The sequence below is a fragment of the Zootoca vivipara genome, chromosome 3, assembly GCF_965207765.1.
Source record: "Zootoca vivipara chromosome 3, rZooViv2.hap1.1, whole genome shotgun sequence".
Lineage (NCBI taxonomy): Eukaryota > Metazoa > Chordata > Lepidosauria > Squamata > Lacertidae > Zootoca > Zootoca vivipara.
Genome location: NC_142586.1, coordinates 73,767,534 through 73,788,740, shown reverse-complemented (window position 1 = coordinate 73,788,740; position 21,207 = coordinate 73,767,534). Strand labels below are relative to the sequence as shown.

At 41.1% G+C, this 21,207-nt stretch overlaps 1 protein-coding gene across 2 annotated transcripts in view; it reads left to right on the top strand.

The window, feature by feature from the left end:
• Positions 1-783: 783 nt before the first annotated feature.
• The window catches only part of TARBP1 (tRNA guanosine 2 -O-methyltransferase TARBP1), a 32,874-nt gene continuing 12,450 nt past the window's right edge, over positions 784-21,207 (top strand). For both annotated transcript variants that reach the window (XM_088666438.1, XM_035108422.3), the window contains exons 1-18: positions 784-3,329; positions 5,151-5,248; positions 5,732-5,801; positions 6,499-6,647; positions 7,343-7,395; positions 8,419-8,516; positions 9,548-9,683; positions 9,767-9,863; positions 10,356-10,445; positions 10,640-10,775; positions 11,686-11,785; positions 12,819-12,994; positions 14,337-14,434; positions 15,265-15,426; positions 17,298-17,488; positions 17,981-18,233; positions 18,318-18,506; positions 20,036-20,235. In XM_088666438.1, the coding sequence (XP_088522564.1) occupies positions 2,429-3,329; positions 5,151-5,248; positions 5,732-5,801; positions 6,499-6,647; positions 7,343-7,395; positions 8,419-8,516; positions 9,548-9,683; positions 9,767-9,863; positions 10,356-10,445; positions 10,640-10,775; positions 11,686-11,785; positions 12,819-12,994; positions 14,337-14,434; positions 15,265-15,426; positions 17,298-17,488; positions 17,981-18,233; positions 18,318-18,506; positions 20,036-20,235 (3,197 nt within the window). In that variant the 5' untranslated portion in view covers positions 784-2,428. The remainder of the gene's footprint in view (positions 3,330-5,150; positions 5,249-5,731; positions 5,802-6,498; positions 6,648-7,342; positions 7,396-8,418; positions 8,517-9,547; positions 9,684-9,766; positions 9,864-10,355; positions 10,446-10,639; positions 10,776-11,685; positions 11,786-12,818; positions 12,995-14,336; positions 14,435-15,264; positions 15,427-17,297; positions 17,489-17,980; positions 18,234-18,317; positions 18,507-20,035; positions 20,236-21,207) is intronic.

The window sequence follows — 21,207 nt, the reverse complement described above, 5'->3', positions numbered from 1 at the left end:
ATCCTTTGTCTAAATTTTGTCTCCATTTTGCTCCACATTCATGGCACAAAATTCTTGGTTCTGGACCAGTTTTATGAGGCTCTTTAAAAAGGTTAATACAGATCAAAATTTTATTTTATTTTAAGGATTATAAATTTCTGAAAGGCTATTAAACTTTTATTTCCATTCACCTGTTCTTCTACGGGGTGGGGGCAAAATAGTAGGAAGCCTTGACGATAGCACCATCTGCTGTTCTGAGAGAAACACGGCAAGCTGTTTCTAATGCAGTCACTGCTTATAACGAATTCCAAAGAACAGACTTCAAAGATAAAAAGAATAGCAGAGAACAAAATGGGACAGATGCCATGCTCTTGAATGTCTCATTGAGAGGCTACTGATTGCTATGGGAGTCACATGCACATTCAAAAGCTTGTTATGGTAAAATGCCTCCTCCATGTTGAAGGATAAGAGCAGTTAATCTCACAAGGTCATATAAACAAATCCTATGTGTATGCCTTTTCACGAGAAAATATACTTGTGTTGGCCTCTAAATGCATAGCTGCCAAGTTATCCCTTTTTTAAAGGGATTTTCCCTTATGCTGAATAGGCTTCCTCGCGAGAAAAGGGAAAACTTGGCAGCTATGTAAATGCCATTTGGTATCATGTTCCTTTTGTGCTGTATTAATTCAATTTTAATCACTCCACTTCATATAAATAAGGTTATCTCTGGGGCAATTTATTCTAGTCACTATGTCAGTTTGCCATATCAGCATTTATAGTAATGTTGTGAGACACAGAGAAAGTGAAATCATATCTTTTACTGTAAATTACTATCTGTTACAAAAATCTGAGTGCACACCTTCTTTATGCACAGGGGTTCAGACACAAAACAAAAATAAAACACACATTCTGTATCAAGGCCAACGTACCCAGTTGCTTGTGTCTTTCAATGAAGCAGGTGAAAACAATTACCTTCCTCCAGCATGAATAATCCAGCAAAAGCCTTTCACTAGTTGCACATACAGACACATGTTTGGGTGCAAATGAACTAGTATGACCCAGTTCATGAGTTGCTCTGCTCCTCTAAGGGTGGGAAGAACCTCACAAGGATGCTGCAGAGGTTCTTCCCACTGATATCCCCTTACACCCACTTGTGTGAGCATTTTGATTTAGTCAGAACACCGAGTGCAACCCTACCCTCAAAATTACAGCACAGAATCGGAGAATTGTAGTGTTGGAAGGGACCATGAGGATCATCTAATCCAACTCCTGCCATGCAGGAATCTTTCTTTTTTTTGCCCAATGTGGGGCTTGAACTCAGGACCCTGAGATTAAGAACCTCATGCTCTGTGTTTCAGACACGAATGGACAACAGTCATGCGTCTGTTTATGATAGGATTTTGCTTAGTTATGCAGTGCAAGTTTTAGAAAAGGGCCTAGAACACTACTGGGTCCTGCTGTCACTTCAAGGTCAATTTTGTAGAGCACAAATTCTGACATAAACGTTCTGCTTGAGCAGAGCAGAGGGCTTTCTAGTTCAGCATCCTGCTTCCCAAGGTGGTCCATATGATAGGGACGGCTGTGGGCAGGATTCCTGCATTGTAAGGGGTTGGACTAGATGGCCCTTGAGATCCCTTCCAACTCTACAATTCTGTGATTCTATGCTTTCAGAAAGCACACAAACACAAAGAGGGCAAAAGCCATCTCCTGCTGCTGCTGTCGTTCCCCAGCAACTGGTCTTGTTTCAGCATGAATTATAGGATCAATTTAGAGAATGGCTCTGGCAGGTGCAGCCTACTGATCAATTCAAAGCTGTCACTGGCTGGCAAATATGGGACTTACAACCACAACTTTGGAAAACGTTTTTCTATAAGACTCTGTAGTCTGGGGAAGAGTGGGGTACAGGGGGGAGGTATTTGTTATGTGTGTATTATATCTTCGTGTTATTTTTGAGTATCAATGAAAACAACTTTTTTTTAACTGTCACTGGCTGCAGTGCACAAACCCTATACTTTGGTGCAGCTCTTTTGCATGTGCAAGGATACTCCAAATAAGTTATTTGAAGACTGGCCTGCGAAACCCACATGACCCATAAGCAGCCTTCCCAGGCAAGCTGTCCTTTAGTTTACACGCCGCAGCCTTAACGTTCAAATCTTTGATCCAGTCCTGGTCGTAAGCGGTTCCAAGGACATTAGAAACCCATTCATTACCCAGCACAGTGACGGGGTGGCGAGAAGACAAATGCGGGCAGGGGGAAGTTGTGTGGTTTCACCTGCTGAATCTCTGCCTGTCAGGGGTACCGAAAAGGCAACCCGTGCGAAAGGCAGGCCTATCATCAAACTAGTCCTCGCTTTCCCCGCAGCCACCTTAAACGCAAGGGCTGCTGGGAGAAGAAAGCGCGAGGAAAGGCGCCGGACAGACCTGCTAGGCCGCGCGCGCGCTCCCCGCGATGGACGCGGTCTTAGCCGACGCGCTGCTCTCGCAATGCCCGGACTGGGGCGCGCTGTTGCGGGCCGTGTGCGGCGGTGGCGCCGAAGGCGGGCCGCTCTCCGTCGAGCAAGCGGAGACGCTGCGCTTCCTTCTCGAGCGGGTGGCGGCGGCGGGCGGGCGGAGCGACGAGCGGGACGCGGCGGCTCGGCGCGTAGCCTGGGAGGCGGCGCTGGGCCGCTGCCTGCCGGTGCTGCTCGGCGGCGCCTCCTCGCCGGGGGAGTCCCCGGAGGAGCGGCTGCGCCTGGCCAGAGCCGCGTGCGGGGCGCTGCGCTGCTGCGCCTCGTTTTGCGGAGCCCCTTTGGCGGAGCGGCTGGCGCGGGAGTCGCTGGAGGCCCTGGAAGGCAGCGCGGGGAGCGGGCGGTTGCAGGTGGAAGCGGCCGCCGAGGTCCTGGCCGCCGTGGCCCCTTGGCTGGAGGAGCCGGTGCTGCTCGAGCGAGCCGTGGCGGCGGCCCTGAAGCTGCTGAGGGGAGATGGAGAGGACGAGGAGGAGGAGAAAGGCTTGCTGGCGGCCGGGAGGCTGCTGCCGGCGCTGGGGCGGAATAGCGCCGCATTGGGGCTCGTGTGGGAAGGGCTGATGGTGCTGCCACCGCCGCCCAAGGGTGCCCCGCAGCGGGTGAGCCGGACCCTGTTGGTCTTGAGCGCCCTCTCGGACGCGCTGTTCCCCGCGAGCGCGCATGTGGAGGCGGCTGCTCAGCTACTCGACGCCAGGCAGTGCAGCAGTTTCTGGGAAGTGGTGCAAAAGGGGCTGACGGAGAGCGATGCCCTGTGCAGGAAAAGAGCCCGTTATTTGCTGAAGCGAGCAGTGGATGTCTCTGATAAACTACGCCTGGAGTGCAGGTGCAACCGGCACAGTGGAAATGGTACAGCCCTGGTGATGTAGCATCCTTGCTTAACTTGTTTCCACAAATGCCATGACACACACAACAATCTCTTTTCTCTCAGCCACTTCAGCATGTGTGCCTTGGTCGGCTCTGTGACCTGTGGCAGGCTGGACATGTGTATTATTCACCACGTATAATATCCGACCTACGGCTTAGCTCCACAGAGCTTTCTAAATATGGGTTAGTGCTGACTTTGAATTTTGCATATGGTAGAGGATAGCCGTGACCAGCAAGCCATAGGGTGCAAGTGAAAGACAGGCCTTTTCTCCATGAAAAGCAGTGCCCCACACTCTGAAATGAATGACATTACCCGTTATCTTGTCTGCATCCGTACATGATTACAATAAGTGCATAACATTTGTGTGCTTTAGCTGGGATGTAATAAAAGAACAGGTCTCTTTCAAGCGTTTGTCAAAGAGAACACATGTACACACGTCTTGCCACAATGCTGTATCTTGTAAAAATGTCCCTTGTATGCCACTGGTAAGGCACAAGACATGCCATCTTCACTTGTGCTTTAGTTTTTAAGTAGCCCCAGGTTTGTGTCATACTTAAAAGGTGCAGCCCCCAAAGCTCTTGAATGGCACATTGGTGAGATGCTCTGAGTAGTGTTAAATTTAAGAGACTGGTAGAAAGTGTGCAAGTCTCTTTGGTTCTGCTTTAGCGAAAACAGGAGTTTGTCTATCATAGCAAATGTGGATACCAAAACCACAGCGGTGTGCCTCTAAAGGTGTCTATAAACTTATTTAGATGAGCAAACAAAATGAGAGGACCTTCACTGGAATTATAGTGTTCTAGGATGCTAGCTGCCTTTTTCTGAATTGTATCATCAGTCCATCTAGCTCAGTATTGTCTACAGTGACTGGCAGCAGTTTTCAGCCAAGGGTCTCCCCCAGCCCTACGGTACCTGGAAATACAAGGGAATGAACACTCAGATCTTCTGCATGCAAAGCAGATGTGCTATCACTGAGCTACAACTCTATCCCCAAACACGATTTCTTGTCAATGGTCTATTCTTGCAGATACTACTTAAGGAGACAACAACCTTTTAAAAAGGTTTTGACTGTGAAGGAGGATTGGCAAAACAGTAACCAAAGTGAAGGCCATTGCTTAATTGTTCATGCAATACCTCATTAAGCATAAATTTACCTTTTCACTGAGAATGGAAGAGAAATGCTAATGAAAGCATAACCCAAGGTTAGAAATAAACATTAAGGATAGAAGAGAGACACCTAAAAATCTGGTGGCACAATTCTCACAGTCTTTCCTGGTAACGTAATGTTGTTCTACACCTCAGATATACTTATGGGGAGGAGCCTTTTTCAAACCAAAACCCATGGGATGTGGTGTACTTGTCATATACATGAGTGGCCAGTTTGATGGCAGGTGGTGGAGCTGCTGGATGTTAAGATGTGAGTTGCAATAGTATCACATCTGCATTGCACTCCCTATTATATTATGCTTGACAAAATGATAGTGAGCCAAGATAGGAGGAGGCTTCCGTGGAAATAGGTTGCATTCCCCTCTGCATGGGGAGGAAATGGTCATGCTCTTGACCTACATTAATACTTTTTGCTGTCCATATAAAGTTTTGTCCAGTAATACTGAATGATTGCAGCCTGTGCTTTCAGTGCATACTGTTGTCACGGAGAGAGATATTTTTATTGACACTTATAGGCTTGGTAAAAAGGTATATAGCCTTTTCATGATAGCGACATTAAACTGGATGTAGTATCACATGTTCCCTTTGATTAGAGGGAAGAGAAGAAATTCCTCTAATTTGCTTGTATTGTATTGCAGAACCACATCTGTTCTGGTGGTGTGCAGAAAAAAATGATCAACTTACTCAGTTTTGGGAAAATTACATCTTAATAATGGAGACTTTGGAAGGAAATCAGGTAAGTATGTAACATTTTTACAAAGTGCTGCTGTGAGTTGCTGTTAATCATTGTTGCTATGAATATGCAAAATAACAGAGGGTTGTTCTATACAGTGAACAAATGCTAAATGCTGAAGCCAGGAAATGTAGAGACTGTTTCTTAAACAAAAATCCACCATGCATTTTGAATGTAGCATTTTCCCTCTTTGCATGTTTATGGGGGAACTGGAGTTTAAAAAGGGAAACGACCGCTCATTCTTAAGTTATACTCCTCCAAGTTCCACTGAAGTAGACCGCAGCATCAGAATTATGTATAGATTTGCTGTTCACAAGGGGCTGAACATTGGTTACACAGAGACACTGTGTTATAATTTCTATTATTGTAAAGTCACTATGTTATGTAATTTCATGCCAGAGGTCAATATCTAGCTCTTAACTATAGTTATGATACTTTTCAGTTACAGAATAAATTAATGTAATAATGTCTGTTTTTCAATTTTAGATACATGTTATAAAGCCAGTATTGCCAAAGTTAAATAGTTTATATGAACATGCAGTATCAGAGCAAAACGGTAAGGCTTTTTTTTTAGAAAAGTGCCAATAACTTTGTCAGAATCAAAGGATTGGTTTTATGTTGCAAAAATTCCTGTCACTTGGTCGCTCAACAGCTTAAATAACGCTTTTTCAGGTCATAGGTTGTAACACTGATAATACAATATCAGTTAAGAAATTCAGTACAGTACAGAACAATGGGACATCAGAATTGCACCCCACATTGAACATTCAACATAATGCATGTGGCCTGAAAGTAGTCTTTCTGTAATTCCTTCCCATAAAAACCATGGTGGAGGGGAAAAACCATGGTGGAGGGAGGGTTGCAAGCTAATATTACATTGTTCATGGGACGAGAGGTGTGTGTGATGCCCTGCCACATTTACATAATATAGAAAAAATAGCAGTTAATTGCATGAATTATCCCTCAGTTGCACAGGGCATATCAGGACAAAAGTCAATATGAAAGGTAAGAGCCATGGGAATAACAGGGACCTTCCCAGCCAGATTCAGGTGGATGTGCTATACAATGAAATGACAGTCTCTCAAAACTCTTTTTTAATGTGATTAGATGTAAATATATTGTGAAAACCTATAAAGGTACATATGAATAATATGTGTCCCTCCCTCCCTAGTTCCCACATCTAGATAAAATATATGTCCAGATTACTGTCATTGTGTACTCCTGTAAAAATTCGATATTTTTTTTTGCAACAGATAGTTGGGTGTTTCACCCATCATGGCATATGTGCATTTACAAAAGAATGTTTGAGAGTGAAAACAAAACATTGACAAAGGAAGGTGTAATTCACTTTCTTGACATCTGGCAAACGAAACATATCCCTATGTCACCAGGATTTTCAGAGGTAAAGTTTTCTTCCCTTTATTCTCCTAAGATTTCCTGTATTGTACCTTCTGAAGTTTGCTCCTTTGTCTATATTATTCTGAGGGTGTGTGTTAAAAGCTTGGTGCTCTTGAAGGGAACAAAAGGAAAACATAATTCTCTTCGTAAGCACACCAGCTTGTCCACCAGTGTCTAGGGCACACACTGCCTTGTTTGCTCTGATTGTAAGGAGATTGTAAGAGAGCAACAATTGTGCCCATTACCCTGGTAAGGTCCATCTCATTTTTGAGATGCGGGAAAAGTGGTATTGAGTAGGATCCTTCTAGCCATAGCATTTTTGGTGAATAATTGTAATGGTAACAGATCTGCACTTTTTATTTTATTTTTAGGGGAATAGCCTCACTACATAATACAGTTTAGGAAATACTTTTGTTTCTCTTTCTCCCTGCTGTCATGTATATAAATCTTTTGGAGTATTTTTATCTTTAGCATGTTTATAAGGCTGATTCATAATTTCTTTACCCATTTTGTAGCTTGAATGTGTTGTAAAGCCAGATCCACAGTTTCTCTGTAGCAGAAATAAATTTTACAGTTCCATACAGACTTTTCTACTAATATAGGTCTGATTAAACATCCATACATGTTTTGCAGGACAAATACCATTTTCGTCTGTGTTACAGCTTTTAATACAAGCATGCTTTCTTTTTCTTTTTCTAGTTTATTATTGGCCCTTTAATGGATGCTCTTTCGGAAAGTTCTCTCTATAGCAGGTAATAAATTATTCATTGACAACTTGTTGAATTTCTATAGATACTAAAAGATAAACAGATTTTTAATGCCACTTGTGTAGGGCTGAATATTTGCAGTTATTTATGGATTTTCCTCCATTGAGGACAGGGATTGAAAAAAAAATCCCACCAGGTTTCATTGCCATAGAATTATGTAAATTTACAGTACTGCAGGCAGTTCTAATTGTCCTATCCCACAAAAGATGAGAGAGAACTGGAGCAAGTACAGAAAACATTTCTCTCAGATTTCTAGATTTTTAGTATTAAATGATGATGATTATAATTATATATAAAAAAACTTCCTAGGTGTGTTAGGAGGATGTTCTTTTGTTGGGATGGAAGCTTTTCTAAGTAGACCAGTTCTAAGTACTGGAGTGGAAGTGGGAATCTTGGGCAGAACACTGCCACATCCAGAGGCTCGATGTGACCAGGGCTTCAGCATTTTTCTGCCTTTTTATTTCTGTATTACTTATCCTTACCCTTAAATTGTCCCACCCACTGAAACCAATGGGAGGGGAAAGTAATTACACCAGCTTCAGACTAGTGTAGTTATGGGGTCTAATCTGCAGGGGGTAAAGGGGACTCTGGCACATTCCCAACCTATTCCATTTTGGCCCTTGCTATGGCAGTAGCAGCTGGTGCTGCTCATACACTTACACAGCTTTCTGTGGATGTACTGAGAGGTTTCTGGGATGGATGTACCTTCCTTTGACAGGGGTTAGAATGGTTCTGTTAATCAGCGGTTTACTAGCTCAGAATATTTTTGCTCATTGAGAGAGGCTAGCTTGGTTCCGATATATTGGTCTGATATTAAAGGTGGCCTGCCTTTTTAACAAAATGAAAACTTCTGTCAATTAGCCTTTAAATTATTTTATACTGCAGTGTATCAAATATCTGTATAGAGGTTCTAGTAGTATGTAAACTGTATTTGTTCCATTGATAAAGTTGACAGTTTTGTCTTTGAATTTCTTCCACCATATTTCTCTTGTTTTTTTAATTTAACAGGTTACCAGGTCAGATTATCGGAACCTGTCCTCCTTTAGGAACGAAGTTGCAAATGTTCTTGGCTACCTTTTTCACAAGCCTCCCTGAGAAAGAAAAAAGTATGTTTATTTAAAATATTTTGAATTGGAATTGCATAGAAGTCATTCATGCTAAGTGGCCAAAGTAGGGAGGTGGTTGGAAAGAGAGGAAGTGGCTGTGTGTGCCCGGTATATAAAGCCATCTCACTTCTACCCCACTTATGCCATGAGTCTAGCACAGTTGTATGCAAAAAGTGCCCAGCCTTCGTTCTCATAGCTTTGTTTACATGCATTCCCCCTTGAGTATGGGTGGAAAGACTAGAGAAGCTGGCAACTACTGTGCAAGGGCACAAAGCTACCCCTGTTCTTGGATTGCTACATTCCTTCTATTCTTCCTAACCTAGATAGGTCCTGAAGGGACCTTTACTTTTTCTCATTTATTATATTGTCATCCCGTAGTCCAAAATATAGGGTGCCTTGTGTCTCTTCCCAGGCCTCATCTTAAGCTCCTAACAAGCCCATGAGAAACATTAGGCTGAGAGAGACTGATTGGCTCAAGGTCACCCAGTGAGCTTTATAGCTGAGCTAGGATCCTTGATCCTTGTCATACTCTAAGCACTGCCCTACATTGACTTTCCTTTAGTTATGCTTTCCATGGTGGTTGGGGTCAGAATCTGAGGGATATGGTGAAAGTGTGTACACTTAGGAATCATTCACAGTGAATAGTAGGTTTGTGGTGTTATTTTGTGTGAGGGTTGCATTCCTGGCCCCTGTGCATGTTGGGGGAGCCTGTCCTGCCCAGTTTCACTATGTCCCCATTCCGCCCTTCTTCTGGGTCCAAAAGGACCTGCATGTTGGCGGTCATGCAGCAATTGGACGTGTGCAAAATGGTTACAGCCTATACTACCATGTTTTTCTCTGCTGTCACGTCCATCTGATCGCTCAGTCAAACAAGCTGTTGAGGCTGGAATTAATGAAGAGATCATTTGTATTTAGGGAATGTAATCCATTTTTCCCCCTTGGAAAAGTGGATTTCTACTGCTGGGCTTACTTTTGGGGTTAGCATTGTTTTATGTTTAACAAAAATCTTGCTTTTCTTTTGTTTTTTAAAGGTAGTTTTTTGTTAAAGTTTATACAGAAGATGAGCAATAGGCACTGGTGTGCTGTTCCAATTTTGTTTCTGTCCATGGCACTGGCAAATATTCCAGCATATAGAGTACTAGATACCAAAGGACTCCTAGCTCTGAGGTAACATTCTGAGTGTTGTTTGTGTGACTAGTCTTCAGTTCATTGTTTTAACTTTTCAAAGCATGTATCTTATCCATTTGCAGAGATGTCCTGCAGTGCACCATGATCACCCATCAGATTCTCCTACGGGGAGCTGCTCAGTGCTATCTTCTTAAAGCAGCTATACTCTTGACAGATGTCGTAAGTGTTCCTATTCTGAAATATAGTTGCACTGGGAAAGGCATCAAATATAGCTGAGTACTTTTATAAAGCTTTAGTGGGTAAGGTTTGCTACTTCTTTGGATTAAAAGATACAGAATTTTAGAATCATTTGATTACCATTCTTAAATCTCAGGTGAAATGTTTTCCTCCTTTGCTTCATTTTTCTAGATGCCATGTTTTCAGAAAACAAAAGCTTGGGCATTCTTAAACACAACATTGTGGCATTAAAATGCATGACTGCCCTAAGTATTGTGTTAGACTTGCGATGACATCTTCGCATATTGCACCTTGCACTTTGTTCTATTGGAACTGCTCTGAGTAGAAGACTTGCGTTGTGGTACTTGGCTATTAAACTTGAAGGAGTTTGGAGTAGGGAGAGATTGTAACATTGCAAAATGATTAACACATCTCTGAACCTAAATATTGTTTTCCTTGGTTTCAAATGAATGTTACTTAAATTTCTTTCCTTAGGAGAAAGTGTCCCTTTCAGATATTGCAAACTTCATTGTATCTCTGAAACCAGAAGAATCGTTAGGCAGAGGGACTCTTTTGTGGACAATGGTGAGAGAAGTGAAAGCAAACTATTGTGAAATTGGTTAGTCATTATGGCATTTTAGATGTGTATTATTATGATTACGATTAAGCCTTTTGTGTTTCTGTGCTGTAAACTGCCCTGTAATCTTTGAATGTAGGGCAGTATAGAAATTTAATAAATAAAACAAAAATAAATAAAAAAATTATTTTGTTTTTCTTAGCTTTGTAATTGGTTGCGTGTAAATGACAAGCACTTTCGAAAGCCTTTAAACTACAATGTGCTTCAAGACAAAACTGCATTAAGTGTTTATGCACAATCCCTTGTGGAGGATTATCTGAAAACACCTATAGCCAATGGTAAGTAGTTTTATAAATATTATAAATAATACTGTTTATGTAAGCAATGAGCACATTTGTTAAGTAGTGAAAGCAAACTATTCCTAAGGATTGGGAATTATTTAGCTCTGCATAAAGTGTTTGGAATACTTGCTGGTTTATATATGATGTTGTTTTGAAGATGGTGCTTTGTGAGGAGGGGTCGAAGATCAGAGGTAGATTGCAATGTAATATATTTCTGCACACCTTACCAGAATCCCCAATTATGGTGAAATCCTTTGTTTGTGGGTTTCATGCCTCTTGGCAAACCACTTTTGAATCCAAGAGGAGTTTGAAAAGCACTGGTGTGACATGCTGTTCAAAGCAAAAATGTCAAAAATCCCACTGTGTGTGCACAAGTCCTTCAGCATATATAAAGTAGCTCTTTGCTTCCTAGTCATTTTGTATTAATTTCCTGGGGTTTATCCCTCATTAAAGTCACTAGGCATATTGTTCACTAATTTAACTGGTAATAGGATTTCCAAAGTCCTGGTAAATTATTAAAATGACTGAAGTTCTCAAGCTCAATTCTTATCTCAGTTGCTTCTATGTTCTATTAACTAAAGAGTCTACTTCAAAGCATATCGTACAACAGCATTCATAAAAACAATCAGCTTCATTGCTTATTTCATTTTATTTCTGTGCGTGACACTTCTGTCACAGACATTTAGCTACAGAATGCATTATCTCAATATGTGTTCTCTAGCAAAGCCCCTTACCATCGTTGATCCTTCTCCCTTTCCCTCCAGAACCACTTTGCTGGCACAGGAAAAGCCAGTGGTGTTGACTCGGAGCCCCAGACTGTGGGTGCCCAGCGTGCTACAACGTCATGACATATTCGTTCAGGCAGAGCTCTGCAACATTGTAAAAACTAGTATTATTTTTTTTACAGCTGCAGAAGACTGCCTTATGCCTGACTGGTTTGAAGCTAAACTTGTTGCTACGATGATTCTGCTGGCTGCAGATGTGGAAGAGATGAAACATGTATACAGGTAGATACCCTGTTTTCTTTATATTTGCTTTGGATGTGGACCACAAGTCACTGGAGCAGGCTTTGTCCTATTAGCTTTAGTATATTACATCCAAGGAAAGGTTAGAGCTAAGTGGCATAATGTAAAGGTTGTATATAAGAAATAGCACCAAAAATCATTGGGTTCTTAAAACACTTTCTTAACAATGACATTTTGAGTTGGCTGTAAATGAGCTGTTCGTCATATTTGGTGTAAGGCAGCTCACAGATTGGCTTAAGCACAGAGATGTTTGCTTGAATATTTTGTGGATTACCGTGCCTACATCTTGCATAGAAATTTATTGTTTCTTTTCAATGTGTGTTGACAAAGTGATTCGTACAGATATTAACAATCTTTTGTGACACAACCAGTGTATTCAGAGGTATTTCAGGATCTTTGCGTTCAGAATTCCTATGAGCAACTGTGGATTGGTGGAGTGTTGACTTATTGTCTATTCATTGATTACTACCTAGAGGCTGGGACCATAAGAAAAAAATGACTTGATTGGGAATTTGTTTTTGTTTTTTTAAAGAGAATTGAAAGTTGTTTGGGAGACCACATTGCATGTGTTTCTTCTGTTCCACTGTTGTCGCTGGCCAAACAGGCTTTACAGATTTTCTGAATAATATAAGAGAGAATGAGAGAGAGAGACGGAGAGGGAGCCAAAAGTAGGTTATGTGTCCCCAGTACATGCAGCTTTCTGTCCTTCAAACTGCCTTCAGCTATCAAAAAAACCCTCCTGTCATCTGTTACTAACCAATGTTGTGTTTTCCCAGAGTATAAACAAATGTATAAACAAATTTTGTTTATTAAGTTTGGTTTATCCACTCTATAAAAATAAACACTGCCAGCACTGGGTGTTCCAATGTGACCATTCCTGCTTGATAGCATACAATGTAGGCTGAGGTATGTTCTGCTTTTTGCTCAGTGGGAAAGTGAATGCAGTTTATCCACCCAGAAGTCAGCAATACAGACAGTGGAATATGTTTCTCTTTTTAATGTTTGTTTCATGTAGTGTCAATGGCAGCACAGAACGGATTGAGCTGAAGGCTCTCTTAAACCCTCTACTAGATGTCTTGTTGAAACTTGGCACTAATCCCTACATCTCATCACTGAAAACCGATAAAAGCCTACAGCTGCTATTGAAGCTACTGCAGACTTGTTCAATCAAATGTTCCAGTCCACAAGTTGGTTAGTGGTATATTCAGTATGTTGCTCTTATGAATCTTGCCCTTTTAACTGGTGTAACCAAATTAGGCTAATAGACTCATTAAAAAAAGTGTAGTAAGTCGCTTTAAAACAGGAATTCATATTAAAAGCAAATGGCCGTATTAAAAATGTCCAGAATGCATCTAATAAGGAATTACTATATTCTTAACAAACATCTAAATTCAGAGATAATTTGGATGCCACAGAAAAAATAGGCATAATCAGCCACTGTGTAGTCTACAGTTAGTGTTGATAAACCTGGTAATCTTTGTTCTGTTTTGCCTTACAAGTAGGGGTTCTATTTTTCTTCAGAATGATGCATACAGACTGAAAAGTACTTCTAAAATATAATTGTTGTTTTAAACATCTTTGTGGGTTTGATCAAGAGGTTTGGTAAAGGTGAAGGGGGCTGGTGGAAGTGTTTTGCTGCCCCATCCTCCCATCAGCAGGCCCCCAACATCCCCACCCCACCCCAAAGTCCTTACTGAAGGTCCTGGGACCCTGCTGAATGGGCTGCCCTGTGGCACAGGAGGGTGGGGAGAATGGGAGAAGTTACCTCTACTTTTCAGGGATCTCTCCCTACACCCAGCACCCCATCCTCTGCCCCACATTCCACCTCATTCAACAGGGACTCCTGTCCATAGGGAGAGGCTTTTCAGGGCAGCGGAGGGAGGGAGAGGGTGGGAAAATTTGATTCTACCAGCCTCTTTCAGCATGCTTTATCTCTGGATTAATTCTTTTAAATTGTCATTCAAAATGGCCCCAATGGCCTTTAGAATGCCAGACATTTGGAAACTGGGGTGATCAATATGCATTCTACTTTCTTTTTTTTAAGTAAAAGCATGCAATTGAGGACTGTGGACTGTGATTTGGTGTGTGTGTCTCTGAATGCTATAGCCTATTATATGCTTTACCATGGTAATTTCAATGTGTACTACATCACATGTGTATAATACTGTAAGCCTGCAACATTTAACTTGTGCCCTTTCAGCTTTTACACACATGGCAAAAACCCTAAACCCTAAATAAAAAGGGGCAGGAAGCAGGCAGGGTTCCTGGACTTTGGCAATCCTACTTGCCCTTGAACCCAGTGAGTTTTGGCTAGACACAATTTTGGTTTTAGGGGCAATCCCCAGAATGCAACCCCTGCATAAGTTGCAGGCTTACTGTTCAGCTTTGGGAATAATGGTACTACCATAGCTGCCAAGTTTTCCCTTTTCTCGCGAGGAAGCCTATTCAGCATAAGGGAAAATCCCTTAAAAAAAGGGATAACTTGGCAGCTATGGGTACTACCAGTGTTTTAATTAAATGTATCTTCATACAGATGGGATAATAGCATTTCTACAGAATTCATTTATGACTGCCACAGAAAGTATTTTGGATTTTCTCCTCAGAAGACTTACAGCAAATGAATTAAATACCGTAAGTACTTAGTGTAAATATTGGTTTGGAATTATTATTTTAATTCAGAAGGTTAGCAATATTGTGAAAGTGTATTCATTTGGAATGTTCAGAAAAATATTTAAAAGAGAAATGCTTTGTCAACAAACATTGTGAAAAGCATTTACCAAAACAGATGTTGTAAAAGTTCTCTCTAGCCATGTAAAAATATTTGAAACCAAATGCAAAAGTGCAGATCCAGTCACACAGTTAAAATGAGTATGTTGCTTGACAAGTTATTGTGATGGAGGAGCTGGTGTAGTATTCACATTGGTTTTTAACCAAGCTTTAGTGTGTGGTGTGCAACCCAGGCCACTGAGGCTGTTAGATTAATGTGAAGCAGTTGCCTGTCATAACTCGAGCAGAATGGGGAGATGGGTGGGGACATGCAGACCTTTTATTCTGTGACCTGCTCTTGCATGCTGCCTGCCTACACATTGGTGCATTCATGCCAAGCAGGGGGACAGAAGGACATTAGGACTCTGTTAATGCTTTGAAGAGCTCTCTGCAGAACAAGAAAGATTAGATCTGGATCTAATTAACCATCAACATAGTTTTGCATGCCCAAATGTATCTTATATCAGCAGCCTCCTGTGTCACATGACAGTCTACTTTTGAAAGAGAGATTTGTTTGTTTATTTTCAAGGCAGTCCATGATGTGGCCTGGAGGCAACATGCCAGTCAAAAATTATACTGAGCATTCCTAAAGCAGCTACTTTGTAACTTGGCATTACTATTAAAGTAACTAATTGTGCAGACTGTATCTCCTAGGTATTGTTTTAATGGACACCTGTAATAACGTATCCCTTCAGATTTCAGATCTGCAGCGCTGTCATTTATATCTAGAAGTGTTGTCAGAGCTGATGAACATTTGCTCAGTCAGTGGCTGGAAAAAAGGACCATCGATCTGCAGCTTCATCTCCTCTCTGATAAATACCTGTCTCTGCAGTGTTCAAGAGGGAAATAGTGAAAAGGTAATTTTGTCTTAAGTTGAGTCATAATGCTTAGGCAGAGTGCACATATTTTCACAAAATACTCCTTTGTACTACTTTTGAAGGGACACGGGTGGCGCTGTGGCCTAAACCACAGAGCCTAGGGCTTGCTGATCAGAAGGTCAGCGGTTCAAATCCCCACGATGGAGTGAGCTCCCGTTGTTCGGTCCCTGCTCCTGCCCACCTAGCAGTTCGAAAGCACGTCAAATGCAAGTACAGTGGTACCTCAGTTTATGAACACAGTTGGTTCCGGAAGTCTGTTCATAAACTGAAGCGTTCATAAACTGAAGTGAACTTTCCCATTGAAAGTAATGGAAAGTGGATTAATCCGTTCCAGACGGTTCGCGGAGTACTTAAACTGAAGCGTTCATAAACTGAAGCAAACTTTCCCATTGAAAGTAATGGAAAGTGGATTAATCCGTTCCAGACGGGTCCGCAGAGTACTCAACCTGAAGCGTACTTAACCCAAAGCAAGGGTGTAATTGGTTCCGGAAGTCTGTTCATAAACTGAAGCGTTCATCAACTGAAGCAAACTTTCCCATTGAAAGTAATGGAAAGTGAATTAATCCGTTCCAGATGGGTCCGCGGCGTTCGTAAACCGAAAATTCGTAAACCGAGGTGTTCATAAACCGAGGTTCCACTGTAGATAAATAGGCGGGAAGGTAAACGGCGTTTCCGTGCACTGCTCTGGTTCACCAGAAGCGGCTTAGTCATGCTGGCCACATGACCCGGAAGCTGTCTGCGGACAAAGGCCGGATAGAGCGAGATGAGCGCCGCAACCCCAGAGTCGTCCGCAACTGGACCTAATGGTCAGGGGTACCTTTACCTTTACTATTTTTGAAGACTGAGGAGAGCAGCTTGGATTTAAAAATGCTGTGGCACTGTTCTGTTTACAGCAGAAAACCAGATATCCCATAATAGATACAGATACATTTACCAGCTAATGTTTTCCAGTTTTCTGATGTGTAGTCTAAAAGTAATGAAAACAGACTGTGGTCAGATATCCCAATTTTTAGTGCTGTATTGAAATAAGACTAGATCAGTTAATTAGGGCCAGGATCCAAAGAGCCATGAAACTGATTATTTGAGCCAAGTGCCCTCCATGTCTAATGGCAAATTGCTTTTGAAAGTGGGTGGGAAGTTTCAAAACGAATTTGTGGTGTCGCTTTGGCTCCAAGCCAGCACAAAATACCTAAATGTAGCTACTGAAAAGGAATGTAAAGTGAAACACACTTCTCTCTTTGTGCTTTGATATCAAGAGTTTGGGCAATAGGTATAAAAAGTAGAAAAACTTGAAATAAAAAGTGGCCATATTTTCTCATCTTGTGTTAGATGGGTCATGTGGCAATTATACAAATACTTACAATTTGACATTAGAAGGAAATAGAGTCCCTGCCTAATTCCATACCCAGCCTGCTGCTTTCCTCCAACCCAAAGACAACGCCTTCCTTTAGGCCCAGTCTTCATATCCTGCTTTCGCTATACAGGCCCTGTTCCCATCCCTTTGTCTCCATCTTGTGTAGAACATGCCATGCTTCCTCCTCACAACGTTAATCTAATCTATTCAAACCACCTGGCAGCTGAATATATGCTGGAGGAGGAAAAGGGGCTTCTCTTCATCCACCTCATTTGCTGAACAGCTACATAAAAAATGTGTCACTTAATTGGGTTTTTAAAATTAAACTCTTTAATATATTTAAGATTCAAAGGGTAATGCTCCTATGTGGAACAGACCTTTTATTCTATATTCAGACTGGTATAATTATTTTTATTGATATTTTTCTATTTCCCCCCATACTTTATTAGAACACATTGTAAGAGTTTGAAAATTACCTGTGTAACTTCGCTTTCAGGAGGTAAAACTTGGGGAACAGATTCAGAAGGTAGTGAGTATGGCATCGCTAAGTGTGATTTGTGAAATTATTGATCAGAAGCCAGATCTTCAGCTTGAATCTCTCCCAGCATTTGAAACCCTAAAAACAACTATTTCCTGTGCTCAACTTAACCATGTATTAAAGAAGCCTTGCAGTATGGAAAAAGATAGGTATTTGTGTTAATCACTTTAACAAATTTTAATTGGCGAGAAATAATCTACTATTCTAACTTCCATCTGTTTTCTTAAATCCTACCTTTATATATATAAATGCAGAATACCTTAAAGGCTTCTTTAGTCTTCTGCCATACCTGTTCTAGATGTGTTCCTATTATCCCATTTCCTAATATGTAAGCATTTTACTCGTAGGATTTAGAGTGCAATCCTAACCATATCTATTCAGGAGTAAATTCCATTGAATTATATGAAGTTTAATCCCAGGAAAGTGAAGTTAGGATTGCAGCATTAGTTAAATTCTATGTGATTATAAGCTTGGAAGTATGTTCCCAGTTATGTCTGTGGGGTTGTGCTGTTTATTCATTTTTTTGGGTCTTGAGCTGTTGCTAATTTAGTCTATTCCTTTCCTTGGAGTACAATACAGTACATTTCTCTTTTTTTAAAAAAGCAAAGGTGAACTGAAATATTTTTCAACTTTTATTACAGTTATCTTGAAGAGCCAGCATCTCATCAAGGATGGGGAAAAATTGTAGCATGTTATATACATGATCAGTGGGTTTGTCTTCATTTTGTTCTAAATAATTATCAAAAGCTTTCTAAGGACAAATATATAGAGCACTTTTTGCCAGATGCTCAAAAATGCACAAGAATTTTACAGTCTGCACTGGAAGCAGTGACAATTCTTCCTTCTGATCATATCTTACCTGTGTTTCATTCCATGAAAATAGTCGTTTCCAAGGTAAATGGTTTAAAACAATGTATGACTTTTTTACATGGCTTTATATTTTCTGAAAAACTAAATGCTACTTCTTTTTGTTTTTAGCTTTTGGAAACCTCTGAATCTCTGTGCATAGAGGCTTTTGACTTAGCATGGAAAATTATATTTGCTCTTAGTAACACACAGCTGATCTTTTGGCCCAATCTAAAAGCTTTTGTTCAGTTTGTGTTTGATCCTGAAATTCTTGCTGCTGCAGCAAAGAACAAGAGTCAGGCATACACCAGGATAAAAGAGGTAAATGTTTTACATTTCTTGTTCTTCCTGCAATCTCTCTTCTTGACAGTTGTATTCAGATTATCATATCTCAGCTTGTTAACCTGAGGTGCACACAAGTGCTTCTGCACATAGCCCTTGAGCCATGGTTAAACTTGGAATCCCCTGGTTAACTGAGAAACTATGGTTACTGAAATATACTCGGAGTCGAGAGTGAATTTCATGCTCTTTATTCAGCTCATATTCATCAAGGAGAAGAAGAGAAGACGAATGGCTCTTTTCCCAAAACCATCTGCTTATATACATTATTTACACAATGGGCCTTGCGTGATTGGCTACTTCAGGGCTACACCTGTGGGCCAATTATATTGTGGATTGACTTCTGCCTGCAGCCTGATTGGCTGCTCCTACAGGCCAATCAGGTAGCAGATTCACTTCTGCCAGCCGCCTGATTGGCTGCTCCAGCAGGCCAATCAGGTTGCGGATTCACTTCCACCTGGAGTTGGATTGGGTAGCTCCCGCTGATTCTGAATCCTATTGTTCTAGGATTCCGCTCAGTACATAACAGTTACTAACTCCGGAAGAAGCCAGAATCAAATCATTGTTTAAATTTGGTTTAATATCCTAGGTTGTTCTGGAGCTGGTGACCTAGTTTCCCAGTTCGGAGATCAATTAGAGACTTTCTGATATAATGGCAGCTCATGTGAAAGGGCCCTGTGCCCAGGCAAAATCTTGTTTAAGAGCTATGATTGTCAAAACTTGCTCATGATCTTTAATTGAGCTTTCCCCCAGGTCAGCATGAAGTAAGTATATGGAAGCTTGGTTGCTGTTATGTTTTTAACCACTAAATCTAGGGATGTAGCTCAGTAGTAGAGAATATGCTTTGCATGTAGAAGATCATAGGTTCAATCCCTGGTACGGTTGGGAGAAGCTCCTCCCTGAAACTACAAAAGCTGCTGCCACTCAGTGTAGACAGTATTGAGGAAGATGGACCAATGGTCTCATTTGGTAAAAGGCCACCTCCTATGTATCTATGCAGAATATAAGCTTCCTCCCATTAGACTTGTGTAAAAATGACAGCTAAGGATATAAACTATGTATGCTATACAGTCAAACCTCGGATCCTGAACGCCAAAAACCAGGAGGTAGATCCTCCGGTTTTCTATCATTTTTCAGAAGCCATACATCAGACGCGGCTTCCGCTGAGTGCAGGAAGCTCCTGCAACCAATCGGAAGCCGCACCTTGGTTGCCGAACATTTCGGAAACCAAACGGGCTTCTGGAACAGATTATATTCCGCAACCGAGGTTTAACTGTATAAACTATGTATGCTTTTGTTTTACTTCAAATCCATGTTTCTTAAACTTCTTAAAATGCAAGAGAGTATAGGAGAAAAAAATGTTACTTAAACAGTAGTATGCAAAATGTGAACTTCTAATGCAAACTTGCTTTTACAGAAGTACTTGTTTGTACCCACTGAAACAAGACTTGCTCATTTTAATATATGCTAAAACCGGTATATGATTGAAATGATTTCCCCCCCTCTTTAAGATCATATTTCAGATGATTGAAATGTCTTCAACAAGGACTGGCGTCTTTAATATGTTGTTTACTCACTGCTGTCAGTCTTGGCTATTTCCTACTTCTGATAACCCGAATGCTGTTGAAAAGGCTTTTTCAAATGCTAGCAATTACAGTGAACTTGTCGTAGAGGCCTGTTTATTTGGAACTGTTTTCAGGCGTGATCAAAGGTAAAAACAAAAACACTGTTACTTTTGTGTTGCACTTGGGAAATATTTGCTGATTTATGTAATAATTTCCACAGTTGGTTTTTGTTGTACGGTAACAAAAATAACAAAGGGTCGTATCCCATGGTGTCTGTACAGAAGGGGAACAAAGTTACACTTGAGCATGGGGGCTTCCCTTTCCTCTTCTACTACCTCCAGCTCTCTGCATAACCCCAATACAGTCGTACCTTGGTTTTCAAACAGCCTAGTTCTCGAACATTTTGGCTCCCGAACGCTCGAAACCCGGAAGTGATTGTTCTGGTTTTCAAACATTCTTTTGGAAGCTGAACATCCGACAGGGCTTCCGCAGCTTCCGATTGCCTGCAGGAGCTTCCTGTAACCAACCAGAAGCCGCACTTTGGTTTTCGAACCTTTTGGAAGTCGGACGGAGTTCCAGAATGGATTCTGTTCAACTTCCATGGTATGACTGTATTGACTCTAGAGAGTTTAGGGATCTTCCTCAGGAGATCTTGAGCATGGAGGGAGAAGAGGAAGAGGATGTTGCATTGTGCAAGCAGGACTTGTGTCATCTTGAAGATCAGTACATTTATTATGTATTATTTTGCATGGATCTGTACCACAAGACTTTTTGTTGTTCTTGTGGATTTATCTATTAATTATTATTATTTTATTAAATGCAAAATGAAGCATAAACAAAATCCTCACAGGAAACAGGTTAGAAATATTGAAGCAGAGACAAAATATGGGGGTCAGAGATAGCAACAATACATACCAGACTTTTCATATAATAGAAATTATAACAAGTCTATAAAAATAGAAACATAATTAACATGGAGGTTCCTTAATTTCTCAGGGTAGTAAACTGCATTTCCAGCAAACCTGCACAAATTTCCTCTTTTATTGTATCATCCATTTATAGGCTGGGGTGAAGTTCAAAGTAAGTTCAAAAGTGAAGGACTTAGGCCCTGTTCGGGC